Source organism: Etheostoma spectabile, chromosome 4 (assembly GCF_008692095.1).
Source record: "Etheostoma spectabile isolate EspeVRDwgs_2016 chromosome 4, UIUC_Espe_1.0, whole genome shotgun sequence".
Classification (NCBI taxonomy): domain Eukaryota; kingdom Metazoa; phylum Chordata; class Actinopteri; order Perciformes; family Percidae; genus Etheostoma; species Etheostoma spectabile.
The window spans coordinates 16852283-16879745 of NC_045736.1; the positions used below are offsets into that span (position 1 = coordinate 16852283).

General features: G+C 36.7%; 2 protein-coding genes and 1 long non-coding RNA gene across 5 annotated transcripts; 1 reads left to right on the forward strand and 2 right to left on the reverse strand.

The window, feature by feature from the left end:
* Window positions 1-1338: 1338 nt before the first annotated feature.
* Window positions 1339-14780, reverse strand: fkbp5 (FKBP prolyl isomerase 5). Of its 2 annotated transcripts, XM_032513786.1 has the most exons (11): window positions 14489-14780; window positions 9790-9922; window positions 9496-9640; window positions 8467-8609; window positions 7425-7539; window positions 7147-7303; window positions 5338-5428; window positions 5043-5126; window positions 4768-4953; window positions 4370-4609; window positions 1339-3399 (listed from the first exon to the last, which is right to left on the reverse strand). In XM_032513786.1, exons 2-11 carry the CDS (start codon window positions 9892-9894, stop codon window positions 3298-3300), a joined length of 1368 nt encoding a protein of 455 aa, XP_032369677.1. In that variant the 5' UTR covers window positions 9895-9922; window positions 14489-14780; the 3' UTR covers window positions 1339-3297. The 2 variants fall into 2 exon arrangements, with proteins under 2 accessions (XP_032369677.1, XP_032369678.1); XM_032513787.1 differs by lacking the exon at window positions 14489-14780 and having other exon boundaries at window positions 9496-9669; window positions 9790-9909.
* LOC116688018 (THAP domain-containing protein 6) lies at window positions 8976-27405 on the reverse strand. Of its 2 annotated transcripts, XM_032513791.1 has the most exons (8): window positions 27155-27405; window positions 26129-26312; window positions 25865-25972; window positions 25546-25750; window positions 24533-24661; window positions 24351-24425; window positions 10401-10403; window positions 8976-8991 (listed from the first exon to the last, which is right to left on the reverse strand). In XM_032513791.1, the coding sequence occupies exons 1-5, from the start codon at window positions 27232-27234 to the stop codon at window positions 24648-24650; spliced, it is 591 nt and encodes a 196-aa protein (XP_032369682.1). In that variant the 5' UTR covers window positions 27235-27405; the 3' UTR covers window positions 8976-8991; window positions 10401-10403; window positions 24351-24425; window positions 24533-24647. The 2 variants fall into 2 exon arrangements, with proteins under 2 accessions (XP_032369682.1, XP_032369681.1); XM_032513790.1 differs by lacking the exons at window positions 8976-8991; window positions 10401-10403 and having other exon boundaries at window positions 23425-24425.
* Window positions 14811-18566, forward strand: LOC116688019 (uncharacterized). The gene is made up of 2 exons (XR_004331683.1): window positions 14811-15257; window positions 17643-18566. It is a non-coding gene; the product is annotated as an uncharacterized LOC116688019 (long non-coding RNA).
* Window positions 27406-27463: the final 58 nt, after the last annotated feature.

Consider the following 27463-nt stretch of genomic DNA (forward strand, 5'->3'; position numbering starts at 1 on the left):
TGTCAACATCTTACTACTGTCATCACTTAAACTTCCTCATGTGGGCGGCAAAAACTACGCACAGTAGCTTTAATTTCATGATTTAGGCTGAATCTTCTTTAACAATGTGACATTCCTTAAATAGTATTTGTAATCTGGTATTGATTAAGTACTGATAAGCTTAAGTTATAGTTATTTTAAATAAATTATTCAGTCATTTTTGGACCTTATTTACGAAAACGATAATAATTCCAATTGTTTGTTTTGTGAAGGCCACACAGTTGCTGATCCACCACTGGGTGGTGCAGTGTTATGAGCCCATTAAAGAAGTCATAATTCATAATTGTTGTGTTGTTGAATGCACCAACACAACAACATTTTTATTATATGGCTTAGATCACATGATTTTCTCGGTAGAAATATACGGCGTCGCTTTGTCCATTCATTTTATTGTCCACGGAAAGGACACCCCAGTTCCCGCCAGCTCACCGTCCGACGCCTGCCCACTGGCCAGCAGAGAAATCGCAATCTATTGAGTCTATATGTCAAATACACAAGAAGATAAATTAAAATAGCAATTGAAAGATGTTAGTAATGATGGTGCTAAAACTGTATTACACAAAATCCAAGAAGTTAAACCAGCTACAGTTACTTTTTTATGATAATTTTCTCATTTAACCATTTTAATTACAATACCATTGCATCAAAAGCAAACTTTAAAGATTTTATTACACTGTAAAAAAGTATGACTTGAAGAATGAAGTATTTCTTTAAATGCAACTCTCGGATTTTTTTAATGCTTTTAAAGTGCAAAAAAATAAAAATATATAAAGAAGACATAAACAAAGGTACCTTACGTAGTTTTTTGTCTGAAAATATTTCTTTTGCATAAATGCCGGTTTAAACATTAATCACATTTTACTTTACAGGTTGAAGATCTATTAAATATATTTTGTATAACAGTTTCTAATAAAAAACAATTTCATATTGTCAGTTCAACAGTCTGTATTTTATACTGTTTGTTCATGTCAAACATTTCCAAATTATTCTTGTCATTTGCATTGTCAGCTTATCAAACATGATGAATGTAGCACTAAGAGGCCCAGGAATGTTTTTGCAGTTGATAGTGAGCCAGCAGTAATTGAACACATATAGCAATATGCTGTTTAAAACTTGCTAACATACAATATATTATATATATATATATATATATATATATATATATATATATATATATATATATATATATATATATATATATATATTAACACACACACACACACACACACAAACACACTGTTGTTGTTTTTTTACACAAAATATTTAAGACAGCTAAGGTTTTCATTTTGAACCAACCAATGTTTATAAAACATCTCATGACTCTATTCAGACATTTCCTGAAGAGATAACAGTGTTGGTTTGACAGTCACTAGTCTGGCATTGCCAGACCTTTCTCTACAGCACTGTGGAGTACACAGCCACCAAAGTGCATCATTGTACACGATCCACTAACATTCACACATTTAAAAATTAAACAAATGAAGAAATAGATGCAGTCAAATAAAGAGACACTAGTTCCACAACTGAGGCAAAGAAAACAACAGATGTCAGAATTATGTTGTTGATAACATAACCAAAGTTCATGAAATTTGTGAAACATGAAAAGAAAACTGGTTCTGTTTAAAGCTCCATTGCAGTTTCGGTGTCCCTCTTCCACTTGTACTCAAGGGGCCAATACTAGTGCATCTGCCCTGTCAAATACAAAGGTGGAAATGGGGAGGATGTTATGATCAAATGCCTCCTTTTGTAAGAAGTTTTCATCACAATTATGAGGATTTATGAGTGTTGGAGATTGTGCCATGCTTGTTTATGCAATTAGCTGATAGATAAACATACAGCAAAATAAGAAGAAAGTCATCAATCACTAAAATCCACCAACGTTCAGGAGAGGAGTGTAAACCTTTAATTATATATATAACAAACTGTTTATTTCATGAAGGTTTTTGCAGCTGCCACCGTCTTAAAATATAATCAGTCCATAAAAATGATGTTATCATCTGATATCACTCCCATATCCTGTAGATCATCACTGTTTACTATTAATACCAGACTGGCCTCTCATAAAAAATGGTTTGTACTGTGTGATGTGTTTAATGGATAAAATACAACTTTTCAACAAACTACAAATTACTTATCATGCATGTATTCATGAATAAATTATTTTATTTTAGTGCATGACGGACGTCTTATCCATTGTAAAACACTGCCTTGTCTTTATCCAAAACAAATGGCTAAATTTAAATTGTGTGTTTGGAAATAATCTCTCTACAACATAGTTTAGGTTCAGTATAGGGTAAAAAAAAAGATTTACTGATTTGGCTTTAGGTAGTAGCTTAAGGTCACAAAATAATATTATTTCAGTTGTTTCTAGCAATAAAAAAATACAGTGAATTAGCCAGAATGCCAGAATTACAGTTATTATTGTTGTTAAAATTATTAGTATTATTATTTCTTTTATGTTTTGGTATAACTTAGTATCTGAAGTTTGTGCTTGTTTCAGATTCTACTCTCTGTGTCTGTTCATTGGAAACTTGAGGTTTCTATCAGTGATTTAGGCAATAATGCAGATTAAAATTTGCAGGAGAATTCTTTTTTTCATATTTCAGTTTTTCCCAACATTCCATAAATGCAAGCTTTTTTACGCTATGATTATTTTTGTGAACCAATGAACAGAACGGTTTCAAATGCCACTGAGCTAATGGGACTTGTTACACCTTTTATCCAGAATACATATTGCACATTTAGGAAATTTTCAAGTCTGAATCCTGAACACCATGTGATGCATGCATGCAGCTGCCCAAGAAAAGGCTTAATACCAAATACAAGCCAGAGGTCTGAAAACCAGCACGTACAGTTTGGGAATTGGAAACACACTGTGGAGGCACATATGGACTCTACACAGTAGCCTAATGACAAATACAATGGAATTCCTTTTTCAAAAAATAAACTATTTATTTTTTAAATAAAAGGTGGGGGCCAGAAGTATTTAACAATGTTAACTCACTAATTCTGCAGGACTAATTCCACAGAGAGGTACGTCCTAGCATTCGTCAGAATGGGAAGGCAAATGCTGTTTGGCTTGCAAACGTCTCTGCTTTCACTCTGCTTTACAGTATATGCAGGAATGGTAACGTTGGATTTTGGGATGAAGAGGTTTGGATTAGAAGCTTTTATACGACTTCGTTCATGCCTCTGCTCCCTTGGCTTGGAAAGCAAATGAAGACATGTCTTTCTCTTTTGCCCTTTCAAATGTCATTTTTACGATGGACAGTCCTGACTCCTTCGCCGCCGCTTGATGCCCAATTCACCATTCATGCAGCTCCTCGCACTCTCATCCCGCCTCCTCTTAGTCTTCTCAACCTGTTGCGGGGAGATGAATTACACATGACTACAGCAGTCTGAAATAAACTATTTTTGATAAGGCAAGTCTTTAAACTGATGACACTTATTCTGCAATTTCTTTAATCATACACTATGAATGTGCATTTTGTGAGAATGCACCTCCTTATGTAACAAAGTGAAAATCTGTTATATTTGTACAGTACATGTATGTACAGTAAAATAATACATAAATAAAAACCGTAGAAACCAACAAAATTTAGATTTGTCAAAATTAAGACGTTTTTTTACATTTTGTGTTATACTTTTTTACTTGAGATAATTTCTCCTTTTGAAAAGAGAAGAACCTCAGCATCAATAAGTTAGAAAATAAACAAATTCATTAATGAACACTAGAGGTCAGCATAACAGTGAAGAAAGCACAATAATCCACAGGACGAGGATACTGCAGGGCTTTTTACTATCAAAATGTAATTGAAACCTTTGAGAAAAAAGAATCAGCTATATTATTAAACTATATTTAAATGGTTGTACATTGCAGTACATTTGGTTGGTGTAGTGGTGGGATGGATCTCTATCCATTGTATCATTAATTCTAACCATGATACCCAAAATGGCTGACAATTAGTTGAAAAATAATTCCCCACAAGATTACCTAATTTTATGGAAGTAAGATGCACACAATGTAATTTCCAGAGCTGAAATACGTACAAATCAAATGTTCTTTTTTAATGCAAGAACTGTTTTAGTAGATCATTAAACTCTGGAAAGCTCTGCAAAACTGTGTGTGTGTGTGTGTGTGTGTGTGTGTGTGTGTGTGTGGTGTGTGTGTGGTGTGTGTGTGTGTGTGTGTGTGTGGTGTGTTTTGTGTGTGTGTGTGTGTGTGTATGTTATTTTATTTTAGAGTTGTACTGGTTTCTTCTAATTTAAAGATTATGTTAGAAAAGAAAACACTAGTCTATATTTAGCCAAGCGCAGTGGGTTTACTGACCTTGGCGTCCCGTTCTGCAAATTTCTGGAACATATTGGCGTAGATCATCTTGTCCTGTTCATGATGTTCCTTAATCTTGCTCTGGCAGATGGAAATATGAGCACGGGCCGCTCGATTTGAGGGGTTGACTTGCAGCACAAGCTGAAAGTCTTCCATGGCAAGGCTGAATTCATTACGAAGGAGACGGGCTTCCCCTCGACGATACAAAGCCTTCTCATTGTTATCATCAAGCTCAATTGCCTTAAATACACATGCACACACACACACACACACACACACACACACACACACACACACACACACAAACACACACAGTAATTAGTTAAGATACAGAGTGACAATGTATTAAAAGTAAAATGTTAAATATGGATAAATACCATCAGGGCCTTGCAGCTCACCTTGTTGCAGTGTTCTACAACTTGTGAGAACTCTTTTATACGCAGGAAACACAACGCTAAGTTGAGGTGTGATGTCAACATAAAATTCTGTATCTTTTTATGCTGATCCAGCCCAGAACCACACTCCATCTCTAGCCAGGAAACGATACGCTGGTACTGGATGACTGCCTGGGAGTACAGCCCTGCCTAATACAGGAAGATAATACCATTTTATGAACATGGTAACAATTAAGAAAATAAAATGTTAAGACAAAAGATCAGCATAGGGACTGTACCTTAAAATATTGATTCCCTTTATGCTTAACTCCAACAGCCAAATTTAGCTTTTCAAGCAAGTCCATTTCCCATGATTCTTTGGCCTTGTGTAAAAACAATTAACGTCAAGGAAAGTGAGTAAACATTGGTTTTTATGTTTAGGCAGTCAGCTGAAATTATCTACATAACTATGTATGTCTTCAAAAGAAAATGTAACCAAAACCACACAACCATATTAACCAACTTTAATCTGAATGTAGAGTCTGACTGTTTATTTCTTTAGACTTACAGTATAAAGTAGTAAGCAGAGCTCACCCTTTGAAAGTTTTTTAGGGTAACTTCGTATATGATGTCTTTGTCTGGTCCAATTTTGTATTCCGGTTTACCTTTGTTTCCAAAGCCATACCTGTGAAAAAAGAAAAGATAAAACATGAAAGTCTGGTCATGATACAAAAATGACACCCCCACTCTCTACATATTAAATAGCCAAACTGAGTACAAAGATTGTATTAATTGTTAACAGTCAACTTAAGCAGCTTGCCAATTAAACTATGGTGTGGGAAAGCACACCTTTGCATTTATTTAATACAACTCACTGGGGAAAATTTTCCTTACAGGTTAAAATGTATACTATTTACAGTAATATACCAGACACTTGCTCAATCTGCAATAATGTAAAAGAGTACGTGTTAATGGCTGATGTGAAGTTGGTCTCAGTACAGTTCCTTTCATAACCTTTTTATTATGAATGAATTATTTACCTTACTTATGTTAATACAGAAGACAGTATTACAACCAGTGTGTGGAGCTTAATATGTATATTTTGCAAGCAACGAGAGGCTGACACATATATAGGTAAGTGGATTAGGAAGATGGCGTCATGTATGGCATTAGAAGAAATGTCATACATATTGCAAAATAAACAAGATACATTTTAAATAATATTGTACAGTTTCTTGAAAGCAAAGATATAGGTGTTACATAGTGGAAATGAATAGTTCTGACTCTTATGAAGAGTAATTCATGTGGATCTGTGTGAATTAAGTTGGGGAAGCATTATGTATTAAGTATTTTCTGTTTTTCTTTCTGCTTTTTCTTTCTTTTTGTCTTTATTTCAGATTTGTTTCTGTGTTAGTTTACAACTTGTTAGCATATTAACTCCCAGTATCTTCTTCTTGTATAATTTTCCTTGTGCTTTTTATTTACTTTGCTTGAGGAGATAATGGGTGAAGTTGGTGTAGGTAGGGTTAAGGGAATGATATTATGTGGATTGGGCAGTACAATGCATTCTATTTACTTCATAGTTTCACTTAATTATGCTTTATTTCTGTCTAATATGATATTAGGATGGATGACTGACTTCTTATTGAGATGTTCTTTCAGACCCAAATCACACATTTCCCTCTTCAAGAGTGACAGATATTAAGCTTTTTAGAACTGACCCTGGCAAATAAGAGATTAAAGGTACTGCACATGTAAGTTTCGGACCAATACAGAATATTGCTAAACCAATATCAATACCATATCCACACTATATCAGGCAAATGTTAGCCTTTCATTGGTATTTGAGATTAATGTGAGAAGACAGACACAGTACTGTTCAATAATATTTAGTATATATGAGTATGTTCTGACTTCACACACAAATGTACAAAATATACTGTATATTATTAAAATCAGTAACAGCATTGCTAAAAGACCGGACCTTTATAAATTTAGGCAAACAGCATTGTGGGTGACCAGGGGCACCTCCTTGCCTCCTCAGTTTAACTGCTACCTTCTAGGTGACAATAGTGTACTCTTATGTTTACAACACAAGTTGTCTTTTGTTCCACAGGCCATCAAATGTCTTAATGCAATTTTTCTTATTTTGAATTTAATTTTGAAAATAGCTGAATTAATGTAATCATCATCTGACAGAAATCCTACATCAAGTACAATGAAATAAATGGTTTCTGGGAAGTGGGGGCATAATTGTATTTTGGCTTAACAAGTGTAATGGAGGACCACAGCATGAAAATCTAGCAGAGATTATTATCAAAAGCAATCCCACATAAAAGACTGTCTCATTGTAACTGCATTGAGAGAGCAAAAGCAGATTTTTAAGGTTTTTCAGTAACTTACTTTGGTTTTAAGTAAAGTAAACAGCACTCTCCTTTTTGCATCTTGTCCATGGCTCGGTCCACTCCGAAAGGAACGCCTTTATCTTCAGCCTCACCAACCTTAAAGCTGACATCCCTGCAGTCAAACATTCGATCACCACACTTTCCCTCTAGGTGCACTGTGGGTCATACAAAACAAATCATGACACAATTTAACCTCTTATGTAGCCGTTAAATGTAATTTTTAATGTTATTTGGCACAATAACAGTAATTATCCAAGAAGAAAAAAGTGGCCTTACCTTCAACACTTGCTCCATCATTGGGATTAGTATAACCGTCACCTTTGACCTTTATTCTTCTTATGATACCGGAATCGTCTGTGAGAATCTCTCCTTCAAACTTTAGTAGCTCCATCTGTTTTGTTGTAAACTTTATTCAATCATTGTTCTACACAAATATGGCTATGAAGCAAATGCAAAATCTCAGCCCTGTAGAACTCTGTGTATGGTGTTACAGAGATGTGGGAGGAGAAAAACAAATACATAACGAAAAAGAAGTAGGAGTTGTCACATCATAAAAAAAGAAGGTGAAATAATGACTGTGTAATGAGACATATATGTATACACACCTCTACAAGAACAAGACAAACTAAGATTAATACATCCCTCTCAGCTAACTAAAGCCCCTTAACATACAGTCACCTCTTTTATATTCCCCCTAGCTTTAGGTTTGAAAAATCATCTTATTCCACTCTAACAGTACACAGTATGTCTGTAAATATTGATTTGTTGCAATGACAAGACTGCACCTCCGTCATTAAACACTGACTGCTGCAATATCAACATGCAATGTTGTTGATGAGAATAAAATGTACTATATAGTGAATTAAAACTCTCTTAACTTATGTTGCCTTTCACTTTTTCTTCCCATATCTCTCTATAGTCTTCATCGACGACGGCTCATTTACTGGATTTCCGGCACCACCGGAAGTTCCTCCGTATTTGTCCCTCACTATCCGCTTTCTTTGTGTTTACTTTAAACTCAGGTTAAATCGAGGAACATTAACCGTAACCTCTTAACACATTATATGCTGAAAATGGTAATTTTTGATAAACATTTGAATCGTGCAACAAGCCAGGCCTACTTGGTTTGTTCAGTGGGTGATGCTATCTAACTATGATTTGATATGGAAAAAATTATGTTTGAGCATGTATCCAGCTAAATTCAATAAATCAGTTTAACTGAAATCTGCAGAAACTGACACATACTCCTAAATTATCAGGGTCCCTCAGTGTGAAGTAAATTGCGGCACAAATGGCAGCACTAATGTGGCGTACCTACCTCAAACACTACTGAAGAGTTAGGAGGAATTTTGTTAGGATTTCCAGCAGATCCATAAGCATACTCTGGCTTACACAGGAACGTGCACACCTCACCTCTCTGCATGGACAACACAGCAATATCCCAGGCCTTGAGGACTTGTCCTGTGAGTGGATGAAGCAAATAAAAAAAAACTATAAGAGATATCGCTGAGAATAAAATATAGGTTAAAAAAATAAAAACTCTTCATTTTCGTTGCTCACCACCTTTTCTTCCCCTCTCTGTCTTTCTCTATCAAACACAGACACACACTCAGACCCCATTGGCACAAGCTGAGTCCATCTCTATACTTGGTCCTATTTGAGTGGTTGATTATTGCATATTTTTGCGGATTGGCTTTCATAACGAGCTGGGTGGGTGTGTCTGAACCGCGCATCATTGAGAGGATTCGGAATTACTGCAAACCTGCATTCTTATTCATTAAACCAGGGGTTAAAGTGGGCTGGAATGATTGGTCACCTTCGATTGATACATCTGTGTTTCATTCTGCAGCACTGCACCGCTGTGAGCCCATGAATGAGGCACGTCTGTGGTTAGTTGACATGTCTGTAAAGCTGGACTAAAACGTTTCGACTCGTTGTTAAATAAAACTAGACAAACTATGAAGGATAAAATTGACTTAAGTGTGACTAAAACTAATAAATTAAATTTCCTTTCAAAGACTAAGACTAAATGTAAAATAGCTTCTAAAATGAACACTGCTCCGCTAAGTGTTTCTGACCACGACTTGAGTGTGTTTTCAGGGGAAGATTTATCCATTTGGTTTTGCTTTACTTTTCAAAATGTCTCTAACTGGGAATGTTGATATTGGCAGTGGAAGAAGATGTACTAAAAACGTTTTTCTGAAGTTAAACTATTAAAACTAAATGATTAAAATCATCTCATCTAACTCTCAGCAAGTAAGCGTATTTTCTAAAATATCTAACTATTATTGCAAGAGACAACACAAAGGGCCCCTCAGGTACGACAGTAGTGCATAAAGTCGCCTACCTTTGCCCACATTGAAGAAAAAAGGTTCTTTGCGATCTCGACTGCTGTCAAACTTCTTCCCAGTGACCAACTTTCCAGTGTAGTGGACAACCACTCTGTCTCCAATCATTGGCCGCTCTCCATCGAGCCCCTGGCGGTTTACAACCTGTAGGCAGAACAGTTCAACTGAGAAACTTTTTAAACAGAGAATATAGAAGAGATCAGGAGAAATCAGGACCATGCCATATGGTGGAACAATGAGTCTTTCTTGTGCCTACAATAAAACGTTAACATTAAAGCAATGACAATAAATACCTTGATGACTCCTTGGTCTTTACTAGGTGTTACATCAATGCCCTTTGCAGCAAACATGGCTGTGGCTGGCTGGCCATCGATAGTCATATCCTGATCAGTGGTCATTTCCGCGTGTGGGCATCACACGTTAACACTGTTATGAACACACAAGCCTATGTGTTAGCAATCTGAGCACCATAAATAACATGTCTTCATGTCTCATGTTTTCACTTTGGGACAAACTCTCAACAAGAAAAATGGCACATGAAATAAATCTAATTTGTGGAGCTGGACTGGAAAATCACAGTCTCTGTTTTACAGAAATAACAATACAAGATCTCAATAATCCGTCCAGTAGAAATTACTTTCTCCTCCACATGATATAACTTGTAGCTATTTAAAGACACATGTTCTAAAGTCATGTACTGTACAGGAGATATATTTAAAGTTGTATTGCAAAAGCCACAGTGGCATTGATCCCAGCTGTATGAGGAACATTACTTTGCACTGCATTTGTGATATCCCTTAACTGTACTGCACCTTGTCTGATCCCCCACAGATGAAGTAAATACATAACATATTGTCGAAGGCAGCAGCGTGTTGCTTACTTCAGTCATCTTATTTTGTAACACGAGCTGCACTCACCAAAGTATGTTCAATAGTATTAGTTTATGCCCCTTTGTTCTCTTTGTCAATCTATAAATGACATCCTCATATTTTATGCACAGCAAAATAAACCTGCAGCACGGCAGAACCTCATTTCAATTTCTTCACTCTACATTTTTTGTTATGAGTATTTCAACATTTGTCTTTTTTCTGAAAGCCTTGTATGCATAGGGAAAGTGTGGGCTCAACTACACTCACACTCTGTATTGATAAAGCTGCGCCATCACAAATACACTCTTGTAATCTCTCTTTGTTTGTGATGGGTGGGGGGGGGCTGTGGCTCAGTGGTAGAGCGGTTGCCTGCCAATCGGAAGTTCAATCACTGACCCTGCAGTCCCATGTCGAAGTGTCCTTGGGCAAGACACTGAACCCCTCGGCAGCCTCAGCCACAGTGTGTGAATGTGTGTGAATGTTCCTGTAGTATATAAAAGCGCTTTGAGTAGTCGTTAAGACTAGAAAAGCGCAATATAAAAACAATCCATTTACGTGAGGCAGGTTAACATCTTGAATTTGATCATGACTCCAATTAAAAGGTGTATCAGAATATGAGGCTAAATGCTGTCTGGTAATGTTGATGTGAAATAGATCAAATGTTATCTCCTTGAGGTCTTTTAGGCTGTTACTGTTATAGTAACATATTTGACCTCTCCCAGCATGGCCATCATGTCTACATAACTAGTGACATAACTAACTCCCTTTTAAAGATTTTTATAGAACCAATTATCATTCCAAATACTGCACAATATACTGTCCCCTTATTGATATGTAAAGTTTCTCACAGAAATAGTATCAAACAAATAAGATTAAGAATTACATTTGACAAAATAAAAACAAAGGTAAACACTGTTGCACAGAGATAAATAGATGGCTCAGACCAGATATTTGATGCCAACTTTTTTCAGGTTCAGTAACCAGCCTGCCAGACAGACAGACAGACAGATTGATTGATTGACTGATTGGTTGATTGAGGGGTTGACTGAAATTAAAAGATTACAAAATAGTGTCAATATGATACTTGAGGTTTTTTATGTAAAACTTTGAACCTGTTCTATTCTAGACCACATTTTTAGAATAGGTAAACAACATTATGAATCTGACAGGACATTTAATACTTGATGCTATGAAAATATTTTGGTACCAAAAATGTTTGATAACCGCTCTAAATTAAAATATTTAAAGTTGGCAAAATATTGATTACAATCAGGCACTGCCTGGTCGAAGAATAAGTAAGCAAGATGACTAATCTGAGCAGACATTCGATGATCGGTGCTATGGAAACATTCTGTCGGTACAAAAAAGATACTTTTTAGTTTGACACCCACTCCTAACAGACAGACAGACAGACAGACAGACAGACAGACAGACAGACAGACAGACAGATAGATAGATAGATAGATAGATAGATAGATAGATAGATAGATAGATAGATAGATAGATAGATAGATAGATAGATAGTGCTACAGCTGCTAAACGTTGCTTTCCTCATCACAGGAGCAATCGTCTACATGCAGTTACTCAATGCCTCAATACACATGGCTGCAGGCATTTTCAGTCTGCCCTGGCAGGATAATCTTGACATTGTTTGAAGACAAAGAAAATGCTAGTTAGCTACGTTATGCATGTTGTCAAACACTATTTGGTGGTTATTATCACATGCAACAGCTGAGACGTTAACACTTGCTCAATAGCATCAGCTCACAGCTGCTCCGGGACTGGCCGGAATGTCACTAATGTTAGGCCAGAGTTGTGAAATAACGATTTCAAATGAAAATGTAACATCTACTACGATAAAAATGGACATTGGACGCCTGACCTACAAGTGTTTCTGATTCTGAAAGACTTCCAACACTGCTGCTTTTCACCTGATTTTAAATTTAAATGTGCAATGTCTCAAGCCTAAATTGTCTCTTCATCAGGTACAGAGGTATAAAGCCAATATGGGCCTGAATTATTTCTAAATGTAATAGAGTTAAAACAAGTGTTTAAAGGAGTGTTCTGCTGTGTTGTAAATCATCAATTATTAAGGTTAAAGAGGTAGCTCTTATTCCCTGCAACAGTTTTCTAGATTTTTCCACCAGTTGTCTTGTCTTTACTCTACTCAGTACATTTCAGATGCTGTTGATGATCATATACAAATATTAGGATATTCTGCCATGGTGAGTAAGTTCTTAAAAAGCCTGTAGTAGGAAAATGAAGAAGTAGAGCTTGGCCTGAGATGCATCAACTTGCCAATAAACTCCTTGCGTTAAATATTGATTAAGAAATCAATTTAAACTTATTTTCTATTTCCAACAGTAACAGCTCAAGCCATGGTGCAGCCATGTTCCTCGAGCCACAGGGTAAAACCTTAAACATCAGTCTTACTGATATCTGCTCAATTTATTCTGCTTCTTCAATTGTGTGTCACTTTCAAAGATCAAGAGTCGTTTACTGAACTCTTTAGCACAAGCAGAGCACCTTTCCGTCTCTGCTGTTCATACAACTCGTCCTGTGTCTTTTAAATTTTATGGATTTCATCTTAGATGTAACGTTGTGCGTGTGCGTGTGCGTGTGTGTGTGTGTGTGTGTTTCTGGCTGTCTGAACACAATGTTCCTTCTATTCACAGTTCCCCGCTGGCAAAGCCTGATGGTGTTTACCAATCTGAGACCCCCTCACGTACCACCCAGCTTCAATTTCTAAATGAAAGTAAGCTGATTTTAATTATTCAAATTGACCATTTACATTAATACAACATTTAAATTTAAATAAAGCAAGTGGAGTTATAGTGTACTATTGAATTACCGTTAAAAACAAGTTACCATCGTTAAAATGTATTCATTTCATCAATTTTATTATTTAACTTTTTGCTTTTCTGTATGAAAGAATTAATGATTAAACACTGAACAGGTAAACCCACCGCAAATAGTTACAAAACAGAAAAAAAAATGCCATGTAGGTTACATATATCTAAACTCAGATACCCTGCGGAGGAATGCAGGAACAGAACACAATGAGGCAAAGACCACAGACGTACACGGTGTATCTGTACATTCTGTCTCACATCCGTACTCTGCTGCTGATTCATACAGTATGAAAACATGTGAGAACACCCTGTGCATGACAGACTCATGGCATGACATCCTGAGGCAGAGCATTGTCTGGCATTGGAGATTATTGTTTAACCTGACAAAGACATATGGCAAGAAAAGCTGCTTTTATGGACATTGCTTTTTGGAAATGCTGCTACAGTGGTGTGTGTACTTTTAATCTTTACATGTCAGTGTATTTGGACAAGAAGTTGTTCAAATTCATTAAATACCTCCCTTGTGCAGTGTGATTTATCTATAGGACTTTGTTTAAACCTGTGTCTATGTTAGCAGGCCAACTCTGCTCAATCTAACCACCTCATCTAAATCTAAATCCACATAAAGACTATGAAAATACCATAGCCTATATTTAAAGTTATTCAGAGGTTACCATTATGTCCTGTAGTGTACAACTCAGTCCACAATGAACAGCAATCTGCACAGAATGAACTACAGTTACTGTTACCAATTATCAGAAAAAGTAAATACCACCTGTACTTTATGAAGAACACCTAAGCCTTAAGGGATCATGCATGCAAACTGTTGTCCTCATCCACATCCATTGGGACCCCCCCCCCCCACACACACAATCACAGACACATAGCCTACACACATAAACACACACAAACACACACACACACACGCGCGCAGTCTTATCAGCCTTTATTTTCCAGCGCACAGTCGGAGCTGTAACCTTAAATGCCCCCACACGTGTGACAAATTCAACAGCCACCAAAAAAAAAAGAGAAAACTGTTAGCTAAAACATCTTATTATCAGACCTTAACTGGGACATGTTGTTTTTTGTTGTTTTTGTCATTAACGTTTTTTTTAGACTCGTTTTTATGTTTATGTTTATATAACAAGTGTCCATTTAACTCAGCCAGGCGTGAACAAAAAGCACTAGAAAGCCGGTAAACCTTGTGCAATAATTAATTCATTAATTAAATCTTTCTCAACAGAATAGATGAAATAGAGTAAATGACTCACATTTCCTCGCGCTCCTTTTTTGTTCCTTTCCCGCAACGGCCGATGACCCGCTGAAATTTCGGTCAGTTGGTCATTCCTCCTGGTTTAAACCCGCCCTTCTCATCTCATATCCAGGGTACTAAATGTTCTGCCCATGTGGTTATTATGTCGAGTTGTTTTTGTCCTGTTTTCCCTTTATCCCTTTCCTCTCTAGTGGCGATGAACGTGCCAGTGAAATAAAGCCACATGGACAGACTTCAAAATGACACTAGTGAGGAAGATAGGCAGAGACACACAAGAGATAAAAGAGAGAGAGAGAAAGAGAGAGAGAGAGAGAGAGAGAGAGAGAGAGAGAGAGAGAAGGAGTTGTGGGAGGGCGTTTAGTGTAAAATTAAGGGGCAGGTCTTGGAAAGCAGCCACAAAGTAACACAATGTTCCGGCTGTAGCCTACTGTAGCCGTGCCGCTGCTGATGAGAACACTGTGTTCCAATAGACACCCTGACCTGTAACCCGTTCCGTGCCGAGCCAGGCCGGGAACAGAACAGTCTGTACCGCAGCAGGCTGTCCTCTCCACTCAGCTTACAACACATATCAACACTGTAATAGCCGAGCCCTAACCACACAGACTGGATGTGTAAGCACTTAAATAAAAGCATAGCCTACTGACCGATAAACCGTGAGCTGAGACGGATTACTGTTTCTCTAAACCCCGCGATTTTTTTATTTTTGTTTACCGGGGATTTTGACGCTTAAGTAAATTTGCCGTTACGTTTCTACAACTTATGTGAAGGTAGGGATTTCAACAAATGCGCATAAGTGCAGTTTTTTTTTTGTGCCTCCTGTCTGGTTTTTCTGTATTTTTGTTAATTTTACTACATGTAATGTTAGGAACACTCCATATTTTATGAGCTCTTGTTTTGAAAGAAACCGTAATCTGCAAAGAAAAAAATACAATAAAGTATAGCATATCTAAAATGTAAAGGAAATATTCAAGATCTACTATCTCAAAACTATATTATTATAATATATAATAATAATAATAATTATTGTATATTATATATAATAATAATAATAATATTAATAATAATTATTATTATTGTTATTGCTGTTATTGTTATTATTATATTATAATAAATGCTAAGCAACTGTAAATGAGCCAGATTTAGTTCAGCAGGCAAATTATCTTTAGGAGTTATTGTCTCAACAGTTTGGGAGAAAAAAAAAAACTGTATAGATGCATATTGATGAAATCCTGTTTGTCCTGAGTCCTGTCAGTACAAGTGTGAAATATACAGTATTACATTCAAAGATTTTAATTCAAGTTAAGACAGATAAGAGAGACTTACTGTCATCCATTTATATACAGTGCGGTACAGTTCATGAAGGAAAAAAATGTGTTTCCCTGGTTGCGGTGCAAAAACAAAAACTTGAACAAATGGATGTAAGGTCCAAACAGCAAGATACAAAAACAGATACAACTACAGTGCAATAATAGAACAATATAAATGCAAGTAGCATAAATAAATGTAAACAAATTTAAAGTGAATGAACAACAGTCAAAGACGTTCCCTGTGGATGAGATGATTATTCATCTGCTTTTATGTTTAAATAAAGAGCATGAGATGTTTAAAATAAAGAAAAATCATCTTCAGAATGTCTTTGATGAAGTCAGGTTTTCACTAAAGCAACACATATACATGTTTGTAACACATACATGTCATACGTGTTTGCAACTTCCCAATAAAAGTCATCAAAGATTTGTATGGCTTTGTCTTTGTACTTCTGCGGTCTGAGGATACTATGTTATTATACCCAGAATGTTTGCAATAAAGCATACATACTTTGTGGCCGCTCTTTCCGTTTATGTTCAGCAACAATATGCTGCATTCAAATGATTAAAAGAAGCTTTAAAATGTGGCATAGATTCTTGGTGTGAGTATATCTTCTTTATTGCTTGAACTGAGGTGCTCAGATAGTTAAAACGTCATTGCAGGTTTCTGGTGGGTGAATCCTGCAGTCAGAGGGGGTAAGGAGACTGTCTGACCAAGGGAACATGAGGATCCCGTTAATTAGAAAGGTGACGTAATGCAAGGGAACCTGATTGTGCAAACCTACAGGGATGTTATCAACCGGCTCAGTAATCTTCTGAGTCATTGGAAGAAAGGTTTCACACTCTCGCATTAGAACTTTTTTTTTTTTTACATTAAAAACAGAAAATAGTAGAGAAACAGAATGACGGCCTTGTGAACTAACCACACAACCAGCCCTCACCATGCACCACCATCCACCTGAAGCCAATAAATACATAAATACTGATCAAGGCTCCAGCTCCAGGAGAAACTTGTGTTCCTAAACACTCGTCTGTATCGCGGCGTCCTAGTAGCTTTGTTGGCACTTCCTCCCATCTTGTATGCGTAAGTGGAGGTAAAAAATTAACTCAGTTGACCTGAGCTGAACTGCAATGCATGAACAGATTTCTATATTGACACACAGCCTGACATGTCTTCCTTTCTGAAACATCTTGAACATATTGTTTCTATTGTGGTGAAAGCAGCAACTCGGTAGGACACATGGAAATTAGATGCTTTAAGGTTATATCAAGAGTTTGTAGCTGTCTCATATAAATATAATAAACATATTCATATAGACTTATTACTCATGTTTTGAGCTTGAGGGCCTCTTTTGCTTTAAAAAAAGAGCTCAATACTAACTAAAAAGTTTAAAACAGTTCTGCTAAAATAAACGAATAAACAGTAGGTCTTCTTGATGACTGGCTTATACATTTACTAAATACTGCATGCACTAAGTACTAAAATCTCACAAGCAGTTGCGAGAATGCGTCTGTCTGAATGAGTGTTTTGGTGTAACCAGAAGCACACGGGTAAGTTCATTCAGGGATACAGGCTGTACAGTCATCAGGAAGTGAAACAGAACAGAATGTGCTGTACTAATCTGATTGAAAAACACCGTCCTGAGTGGAGTCATGAAAAAAAAAGATGTTTCATTTAAACAGCTAAAAGGAGAATCCTATTGCATCAGGAGCTTAATTCTTCATTTGGTGAGACAAAAGACAAGTAGTGAGGATACGGTTAGAAAAGCAGTCGCTCTCACACAAACATGCACACCGCGACTAAAATAAAGCCGGGCAGCATAATGCTCTTTGTTTGTGTTCTAGGCATCCGTGTTACGTACATGTGAGTAATCTCCAGAGTGATCCCTTTTATCCCTGAACTTTTGCCCCCTGAAGCAGGAGTTCTTTACTGCTGTGTCTGCCATGGACCCTGAATAAATGATTCCTCTCTGCTGCTGATGAAGAAAGTACCGTGACTAATAGGACAGACCTTTTTTGTTGTTGTTGTTCATTTACACGTAAACTTTAAAGGACCATGTTTTGTCAATTTCAAAATTCTGTGCTCATTTTCTTTCCTTAGACAATCAGTCATGATGAGTTTACTAAATAGATAAAGTTGTCAGTAGTGAAAAAAGTATTCAGATGATAAGTTATCCCTCTGTATGTTTTGTTTCCCTCTGAGATGTAGCAAAGTAGAGGCATGAAGTGGCAGAAAATTAGAGTATTCATTTGGAGAAGTCAAAAGGTTAGCAGTGAAGGTTTTTTTAAACATTAGCATTGACAATAAGTAGCCTTTATATCTAACTGTGTTAATTTGTCCTCTGCATTATTGTGGAAGTTTGGTTATTTAGTAGCCTGTACACTGGATTACTCTCATGCCTGTTCTAGTCCTAGAACAATCTTCAGGCCAAGCTCAAACTTCAGACCCTCATCTTTTTTTTAATGATTTTAAACTTAGAATAAGAGAAGTGGTCACTGCTAGTAACTGCTTCATTTAACTAGCAAACACTTGATCACATATTGCTACCTTGTTAATGCACTGTATTATGTAATGTATTTTGTTTTTTCTTGCTGCTGTGATCTGTTGTTGTGCTGGATGCTGCTATGTGACCTTGTCTATATCACTTGAAAAATGGGTTTTAATCTCAATTTGACTTCCTAGTTAAATAGACTTTCGGATGTTTGGCTCCTTTTGTTTTGTCATTTTGTCAGTTTATACTCTGGTTCTAAATAAACATTATTATTAAGTAAATGACCCATTGTGTTGTTAAGAGATCCCCTTTAACAACTGAGAAAACAATATATTACTTTACTACTTCACTAAAGTGATAAATAATAATTTTATCTAAACAACATATTTAACTGATGACATATTTCAGAAGCCTGCTAAAGAAAACAACACATTCTGTTGCAGATGTAATATATGTCAAAATCAGTATTATCATCTGTATAATGTAATACAGTTCAACAGAACCACAAACTACATCTTCAAAATTATCAAAAAGTTGAATTAACAGCTTTTAAAACAACTTCAACAAAAACTGAATATGATAACCTTCACAAAGGTTAGGTGGGACTTATTGCAGGGTTGTTGCATTAGTTTGAGCTATTAAATAAACTGGCAACTGAGGGTATGTGTTCATGTTTAGCCCATATAACACAGAAAGCATGACATATTTCCTTATTTGGTGTGATAACAATGCCTTATGGTTATTTCCGCATTTTGTCACCTTCATCCAATGTGTAGACAGTTTGTTTTGTGGGGGGGGGGGGGTTGTTCCCACTTTCTTTCTACATAATGCGGATTTCTGAATTTAGATCAGATATGTATATATAAAATTTAAGGAAATAAAAAGGATTTTGAATTACATTTTTACCCATACAGCAGTGGTGTTTGAGACCCCAAACAATGTGGACGTAAAGCCAATGTCACCTAAACACAAGGGCTAAAATTAAAACAACTCCCTCTTTCATGGCACAGCCCTATTACCAAACCCGCACTAATGGGTGTTAATAAGCTGAACATGTCCGTCATGTCAGACAAGACTAATAAGACAAAGCTTGAGACAAGTGTGAGTAATTGCTTGATAACTATTTTGACAGCTCAAAGAGCCCCATCCAAACATATTAGAAAGTGAGATTGCTTTTAAAAAATGACTACAAACAAGACATTTGACATGTTTACAAAAGAGGATCATTTACTGTGAAGAAAAAAGTCAACTGCATCATTACTGGGTCCAAAATAAGACTTTATTTAGAGCTAGTACGGTAAAAAAAAACATGGTCATTAAGAAGTAAAGCCACGATTCACTGTCACCTACAACTGTGCTGTATGCAAATTTCCACTTGCTACAGAAAGATTAGACAAGCATTTTCCCTCGTCTTATGTTTCATTTTGCAATAAGAGGAGAGAGAGGTTTAGGGTCAGAGAGGTAGAAAGACTTACACCTCTTCCCCTACTTCTTTAAAATGTGTCTTGATGCAGGAAGTGTATATACAGTATCTAACCACCCATCTGAACACTTACAAGGGGTCGTTTATGGAGTTTTATTCTGTTGAGCAATAACTGTCCTGGCCTGTTGGTTTACTTCTGTTCCCTGCACAGCAATCACTACAGGGCAGGCAGTACATGCTATACTACATGAATAGGTTTGTTTCCTGTCAAAATACAACACAACAGCTAACAGTCTGCTTCTGTACTAGTGCTGCATTTGATGTAATGTAATGCGATTAAAACCTCTTGAGTAAAAGTACTAATACCAAAATGTAAAAATGCTCCATTACTGGTAAAAGTCCTACAATTAAAATCAGACAGACACATCTAAGGCATTAAAGTAATAACTGTTTGCCAATAATCTGCCCATTTGTGACTGATATGACAAATAACATTATTCTGAGGGTCAAACTAGTTTTAAATACTTTATTTATGTCCTACAGTAATACTTTAATCCAGTGATTACCAAACTAGGGGCCGTCACAAGATAAATCTACGGGGTCATGAGATGATTAATGTGGTAGCGAAGAAGAAAAAACAGTTCTGCTTCATAGACTTGAATTCATTTTTCAGACTTTTGTCTAATTTTAGCTTTTCTGTGAAGTATTGGAGAGTTTCACCTCTTTGGGCCTCAAACTGGTATTTCCATGAAACAATGTGAGAAGTTTATATGGAGAATCTCTTTTTTGTGGAATTGCTAACATGTTATAAACATCTGAAACATACCAAGTGACCCCGACTAGACACTGCTTTTATTGGAAAGGGTTACAAGCTAACTGGTTTCATCTTTAACAATTCATTGTGTTTTATGAAGTGATGTTTTTTGTGTAAAACTGTAATCTGCAACTATCTGCCAAATAAAGTAGAAAGTACAATATTTCACATTGAAATACAATAGAGTAAGGCAGGATAAATTAAGAAAATCTTCACAACCGAGCACAAGCAAGATTTGAAAGTCATCAATGAGAGGACAGAGAAAACATTCAAAAGGTAGACTATGGCACATGTGTGTGTGTGTGGTGTGTGTGTGTGTGTGTGTGTGTGTGTGTGTGTGTGAGTGTGTGTATGTATGTATGTATGTATATATATATATACACATATACACAAACAAACACACACACACACACATACATATATATAAACTTGCATTAATACAATAATAAATAATATATTTTATGTGTGTATATTGAAGAGGATAAATCTTCTTCTGGAACATCAGGCCCTCACCTCAAATTATGATTCCAATTGCTTTAAACAATTAACTATCCTCTTTAGCGTATTCTTTGAATCATCTTTTAACCAGTGGACTGAAATACATTCCTGAGACGATAGAATAACGTTGACACTTTTATTGAACAGTATTTTAAGTATTTACAAACTCATGCAGGCCTACATGCAGGCCACAACTGACACCTCCTTGTGCTTCCCAGTTATGCGCTATGTCTCACAATAAAATCCTTTTGTTCTCTCTGGGTTGTCCCTCTCTGTGTCCTCAGCATGTGGAGGACGCTAAATCTCCACCCCAGGATGGCAAGGAGTCTGTTCATCCTCCAAATGTTGACAGAAACCGTTCACCAGGGCCTGATATTAACACCCGACCACCTGCCAAATCTTTAATTTTGCAATTGACGGGTAACACCGTCAACCTACTTGCCACATTAGCAGGTAGGTTGATAGTGATACCCGTCAATTGCAAATTTAATCATCAATCACACTTTAACATCAACGTAAGCTGTAACGTTTTTTCACTATATAATTGCTGAAAGTTGCTGCTGTTTCAATCTTTCGGCTCACAGCAGTGGGCAGTTCCACCCGCAAAAGACACATGCACACACACACACACACGCACACATAAACACACACAATCACATATGGTGGATGCAGGTAAAACTGCAGATGAGATGTACAGGATGACCTAAACTGAGGACAGCTACATTATTGTAGGTGCAATGATAAGTTGAAGTCCAATAAATACTTTATCAAACCGTATGAATGTGTGTCCAAGCCCAGGATAGGAAAGTATGCCTTTATGCTGGATAATCAAGGCGGGCCCCCCCCAACTACAGCACGTGATGACGAGTAGGCTACCATGAATAGGACAGAATTGGATCATAGAGACACAGCAAAACCTGGTAAAAAGTGGCAGGTGGTCAAAAAAGTTAACTTCACGTCCTGCCCCTCACCTTCCTCCCTTCTCCTCTTTTTTCTTTTTTCAACTAGGCATAAACTCACACATTCCTATGGGCTGTAAAACTTCACCTAACCTGTCCCACTTCAACCTTAACATACTACATGACAGCTCTATGTAAAATACATGTCTAAAATGATACAGTATATATATATATATATACACTTACACTGTATATATGACACACACACACACACACGCACACGCACACACACACACACACACACACACACACACACACACACACACTATGATAATGTGACCTAGCTGCTGTAACATGGAAAATGTGTTTAATTAAGTACTCTATCTATACACAGAGTGTAGTGGATGGTGACGATGGGAGAAAATGTGCTTTGAAAGTTAAAGTGGCTCACTTTGAGGGCGAAAGAGTTGGTGTTGGCTGAATGATTATTACAGTCCATGCAGTAGTAGACTACAAAGACCTTCGGTAGGATTTGTAAAAAAGGCTGAGTATCATTTAAAGAGATTGATAGAGGAGTTGTTCCAGATGCTCTATCAGGAAGCAGTGTTGTGCACCCATTTTTAAGAATAAACTAAAGAAAACACACTTGTTTTGAAAAAAAAGCAATCTGTGAAACTTTTTCTCAAAGGATTTCTGGTTAAAATGTGATGTTTTAGGAATGAAACCCTACATGTATTTGTAGTGTTGGGCTGTTATATGTGTCTGTGTGTTTATTGTTGTAAATGCGTTTATACCACCCTACTGGCCAGGTAAATTTTGAAAGTGAGATTTGAATCTCAATGAGAATTTTACCTGGTTAAATAACTGTGTATGTCCACTCCAGTACAGTACATAGCGGTATGTAAATGTATCATTGTTTGCAATCCACCAATAAACATAGAACTCGTGTCATAGACATCTGACAAGGCAGGAGGATTACCATAATTAAAAGCATAACTTGCTGAATTCTCAACCGATTTTCCAGCAGTTTGGTTTGTTACAAATGGCAGACATGTATTCATAATACTTGGATGAATAATAAATGCATGATTTAATACCTATATTTTATCTTACGTAGATAGTGACAGTAATATTGCTATTTAAGATGATCTTACCCTACGTAATTAGTTTCTAAGTATATTCTTTTCTTTTTTACTGCATTGTAAAATTGCTGCCATGATATAACTTTAGAACACTTTAAAGTTGAAAGATGAAGTACATTTCTGTAGTGTAGTATTCATATGTTACTCATTTACGTCTATTTTAAGTCACACATTTTTTACAAAAACTGTGTATCGTGTATCAGCTGGGCTCTGCAGTGCTGCAGTCTAACGGTTACAAATTCTGGTAAACCAATACAGTTTGGTGCAACTGAAAATAATAGTACGAGGGAAATAACTTTTGTTTCTACAAGAGAGGTGAGCAATACAACTTAAGCCTTAATCTAAAAAAAAAAAAAACGTTTCACCTTAGTATGCACGCTTTTACTCACAAAGTCACGACAGAGACATTCCTATCCAACAGCTCAACAATACTACTTTACATAGTTGTGTTCTTAAACTGCCACTCTGAAACTGCAGAGTGTGAATTTTTGCTACATGCTGTTTCCTCAACTTCCTCAACAATGTTTGCGGTCTGTCAGATGCAACACTATACGTGGAATCGTCAGACCCTTTATTGTTTTCCAAGGTTAGCAGGTGGTAGCTATCACAAACAGCTGCTGTTACTGTAACAGATGTGTTAATGAAACTGTTACAGCATACAACAGATGAAAACTGCTTCATAACTTGCAATATCAACCAGAGCATTCTTGGTTAGGCACCCAAAGCTAGTGGGCAGGTAGCTGTGGTCCAACACACACTAGTGACATTCTCAATTGAAGAGGATCAATGCAGTGTCAGAGTCCTCAGATGGCACTACTACAGAAAACATGGCCACAGTTGACAGACACTGGGTGGATCCCAAATCTCTTATTTGGTATTTCCTCGCTCCTAGCTTAAACCGGAAGTTTTTCTGGTCCATGTTCTTGAAGGCCATCTCAAAGCTCTTACTTCTGCCCTGAGAAGCAAGGACAGAGGACCGAGGAGGAGCTATGAACCCTAACCCTACACAAGAATAGCCTTCCTGGAAGCCGTGCAGATTAACGCCGTTACTAACTACACCCATACTGCTGACAAATTTAAACGTCAGAGAATGATGATGAGAAGAATGTTTAATTTCTCTAAAAACACATTTCCTTGTTTCCTCTCTCCTCGCATGATTTCCTTGTGTATCTCCTGCTTCCTTGGTAGAGGGATGGACTAAGACGCAAGGAAAGGAAGCAAGTGAAAGAAATGTGGATGCAATTTAAGGACCAGGAACGTACCCACTTTGCCATCCTGTGTTTACAAATGCTGCATCAGACCATGAGATGGTGGAATACACTCTGGAAGTTAACCACACTCAGGTTGTTGTTCCATCCACCTAGAATTTAAACAAAAGATAAGTCAGTCAGGTGTTTTTTTAATCCAAATTTTGAAATGTGAGCTATCTCTATTAATAGTATTGTGCACTAAAACACCAGCTCCTACCTAAGGCCCTGATGAGGTAAAAGAGGAACTCCAAGTGGTCCTGGCTGAAGCAGACGGTGCACACAGCAGCTCTGCTATCATCAGGGTTATGTGTCAATGTTGATAATAAAACCAGTCACAGACAGATACCTTTGAAATATAGAAAAATATCAGTATGCAAATACTTTCTGTATAAAACCATCAACTCAGTCTTATGATATTAAATAATGTTAAAGTGAATATTTTTGTATGCTTTGAACTAGAACAGAGCTACGGTAAAGAAATTACAACCCTGCAGGGAACTATTTTCGTAGTATGCGCATGCATGCAATGGATGATATCATACAATGAATAATAGGAATATGCATGTGTTTTTTACATTTTTGGTATGACAGTGTTGTTACAGAAAATGACATTTAAAAAAAGTAAATGTTGGATACTTTAATTAGAGAGCATTTAATGAAATTATGTAGATGGACGCTCAATTGCATTGGATTCATTTTTTTATATATATATTTCAGAATAAAATGAATAACTGTGATGATACTGAAATCTAAAATTGTGTGATGATGAGACATTTATTTAAACCCCTGCGAAATTATAAATATTACACATAGGGCTGGGCAATCTATCAATGTTGTATCAATATCGCGATAAGAGACTAGATAGCGTCTTAGATTTTGAATATATTGTAATATCGTAATAAGTGCTGTCTTTACCTGGTTTTAAAGGCTGCATTGAAGTAAAGTGTTGTACTTTTCTGAACTTACCAGACTGTTCTATTATTTACCTTTACCCACTAAGTCATTAAATCATTTCTAAAAAACATTTTTCAAAAATATCATTGTGTAAATAAAAAATTTTAAAGCACCAATAGTCAACCATACAATATTGTCGCAATATCGACATTGCGGTATTTGGTCAAGAATAATGTGATATTTGATTTTCTCTCTATCTCCTAGACCTAGTTACACATGATTAATCGGTAAATGGAAGAATGTGTTTTATATCTTTGACTGGGCAGTTTAACGAACCACAATGGAAGTCAACTTTCTGCTGCAGTTCCTTGGTAAGCATATTTTTGTGTTTTAAATCCTCTTGCAGTGATTTCACTGTCTTCTTATTCCTTCTTTCCCGATCCTTGGCATTTCTTAAGTCCCGTTGCAATTCCTCCACTTTCTCCTGAGCCGCAGTTAACTTTTTTTTTACTTTAACCGGGTCAAGGGCATACTGATGATCCTGAAAAAATATTATCATCGTAACTTAAAATTATTCTCCTCATTTTATAATTGTCACTGTAATATAAGCCCAGCATTCTTCAAAGATGTTTAAAACAATAACTGTTTCGCTCACAGGGTTTGTCCTCTGAAGATCCTCTGACAGCTGAACGGGAACATCAGGACATTCTGCAGCAGCTTTTTGCGAGGTCCTGCTTAACCTGGGTGTAGACCTACTGGGCACCTGATAAAGATAAAGTAAAAAACTATTTCAGTCAATATGTACAATTTCTAACTGTTTCTTTGTATTGTTAGGTTTAGTGGGCAAACTTGTTATTGGAAGATTAAGATTATATGAATTGTCATTATTTATATAGATCAATTTGCCGATGGTACTCACTTTGCTAAGATGGCCAGGACATGACGGGATTGCTCCTTCCCTTAAACGAGTTGTCTGTCCAGTCATGTCTAAGTCTTCAGGCTTGAAATGACAGCTACAGACAACTGAGCGGTAATGTGGCTCAAAGTCCGTTCTCCTCAGTGCTACTGTCCATGCCTGTCTTTTAACCTTATCTTTTGGGAACCTAACCATAATTCATCAATCAACTATGTATTCTGCATCTTCTGTGTAATTAATCACGTATGGACTAGTGCCATGAACGTTGAAACAAACACTTTAGCTCAGGGATCCTCCCTGAGGGGTCCTCAGAGGGGGGGGGGCTTCAAATGATTGTTATTTTTTGTGTTGTGTTGTTAAGTTTAAATTTGTTTTTAAAGAAGTCTTAACATGAATCTAACATATTATTAGCAAATATAACTCATCGGATGATTGGCTTACTGGCCTATAGGTAAGGTAGGCTACTGTAGTCACTAAGGCCATCCACAGATATAGTTTATCCTAAGGATTTACTGTGCCACATGTGTGTTTAATAATATTAAAACATGAATTATAAAACCACATCAATTATTAGCCTATTTTATTATAATAATATTATATGCAAAACAATGTATTGTATGTATAAAGGCTTTAGGCCGCCCTACACGTTACTGTAGGCCCAGTTAATTATGCATCTCAATTTTACACAATATATAAAGTAGGGGGTCCTTGCTCTATCTTTCTCTCAGTTAAGGGGCCCTTGGCTGAAAACGTTGAAGACCCTTTATTTAGATAATTTAGGACTAACGTCACATAACTTAATAACGTTAATAAAAACGTTAATAACTGGGTTAGCGACACAGCTGATTGATAAACATAAGTTTCTGAGTCTGACTGATATATTAACGTAACTACTTTTTTTTCTTGACATTAGTTAGCTTAACTTCGTATCAGGACAGTCACTTAGCTAAGAATTACTTATTGTGATAGGTCAATAGATAGATCAAATTCAACACGTAACAGTACAATTATAGTAGGATGACTGTTCACCTGTGAAATGTTATTCCCTGCTGCTTGGTTTTGGCATTTCTTCCATTAGAACATCCAACCACAGCACAAAAGTCTGGCATTTTCTACTACTCTTTTATTTGAACTGTCCCCGCTGCAATATGGCGGCAGCACAGAGACTGACCTCACAAACCGGATGTAGCGTCGACGTGGTTGCAAATTTGCTAGTTTTCTCATGGTTTTCCTAGGATGGCAAAGGCATGGCCCGACCTACTCTGTCCCCGATTGGCTAGGACTCGTTGCCTTCGTTGGTTAAATGCATAGGTTGGTTAGGTCAGAGATTGTTAAGGT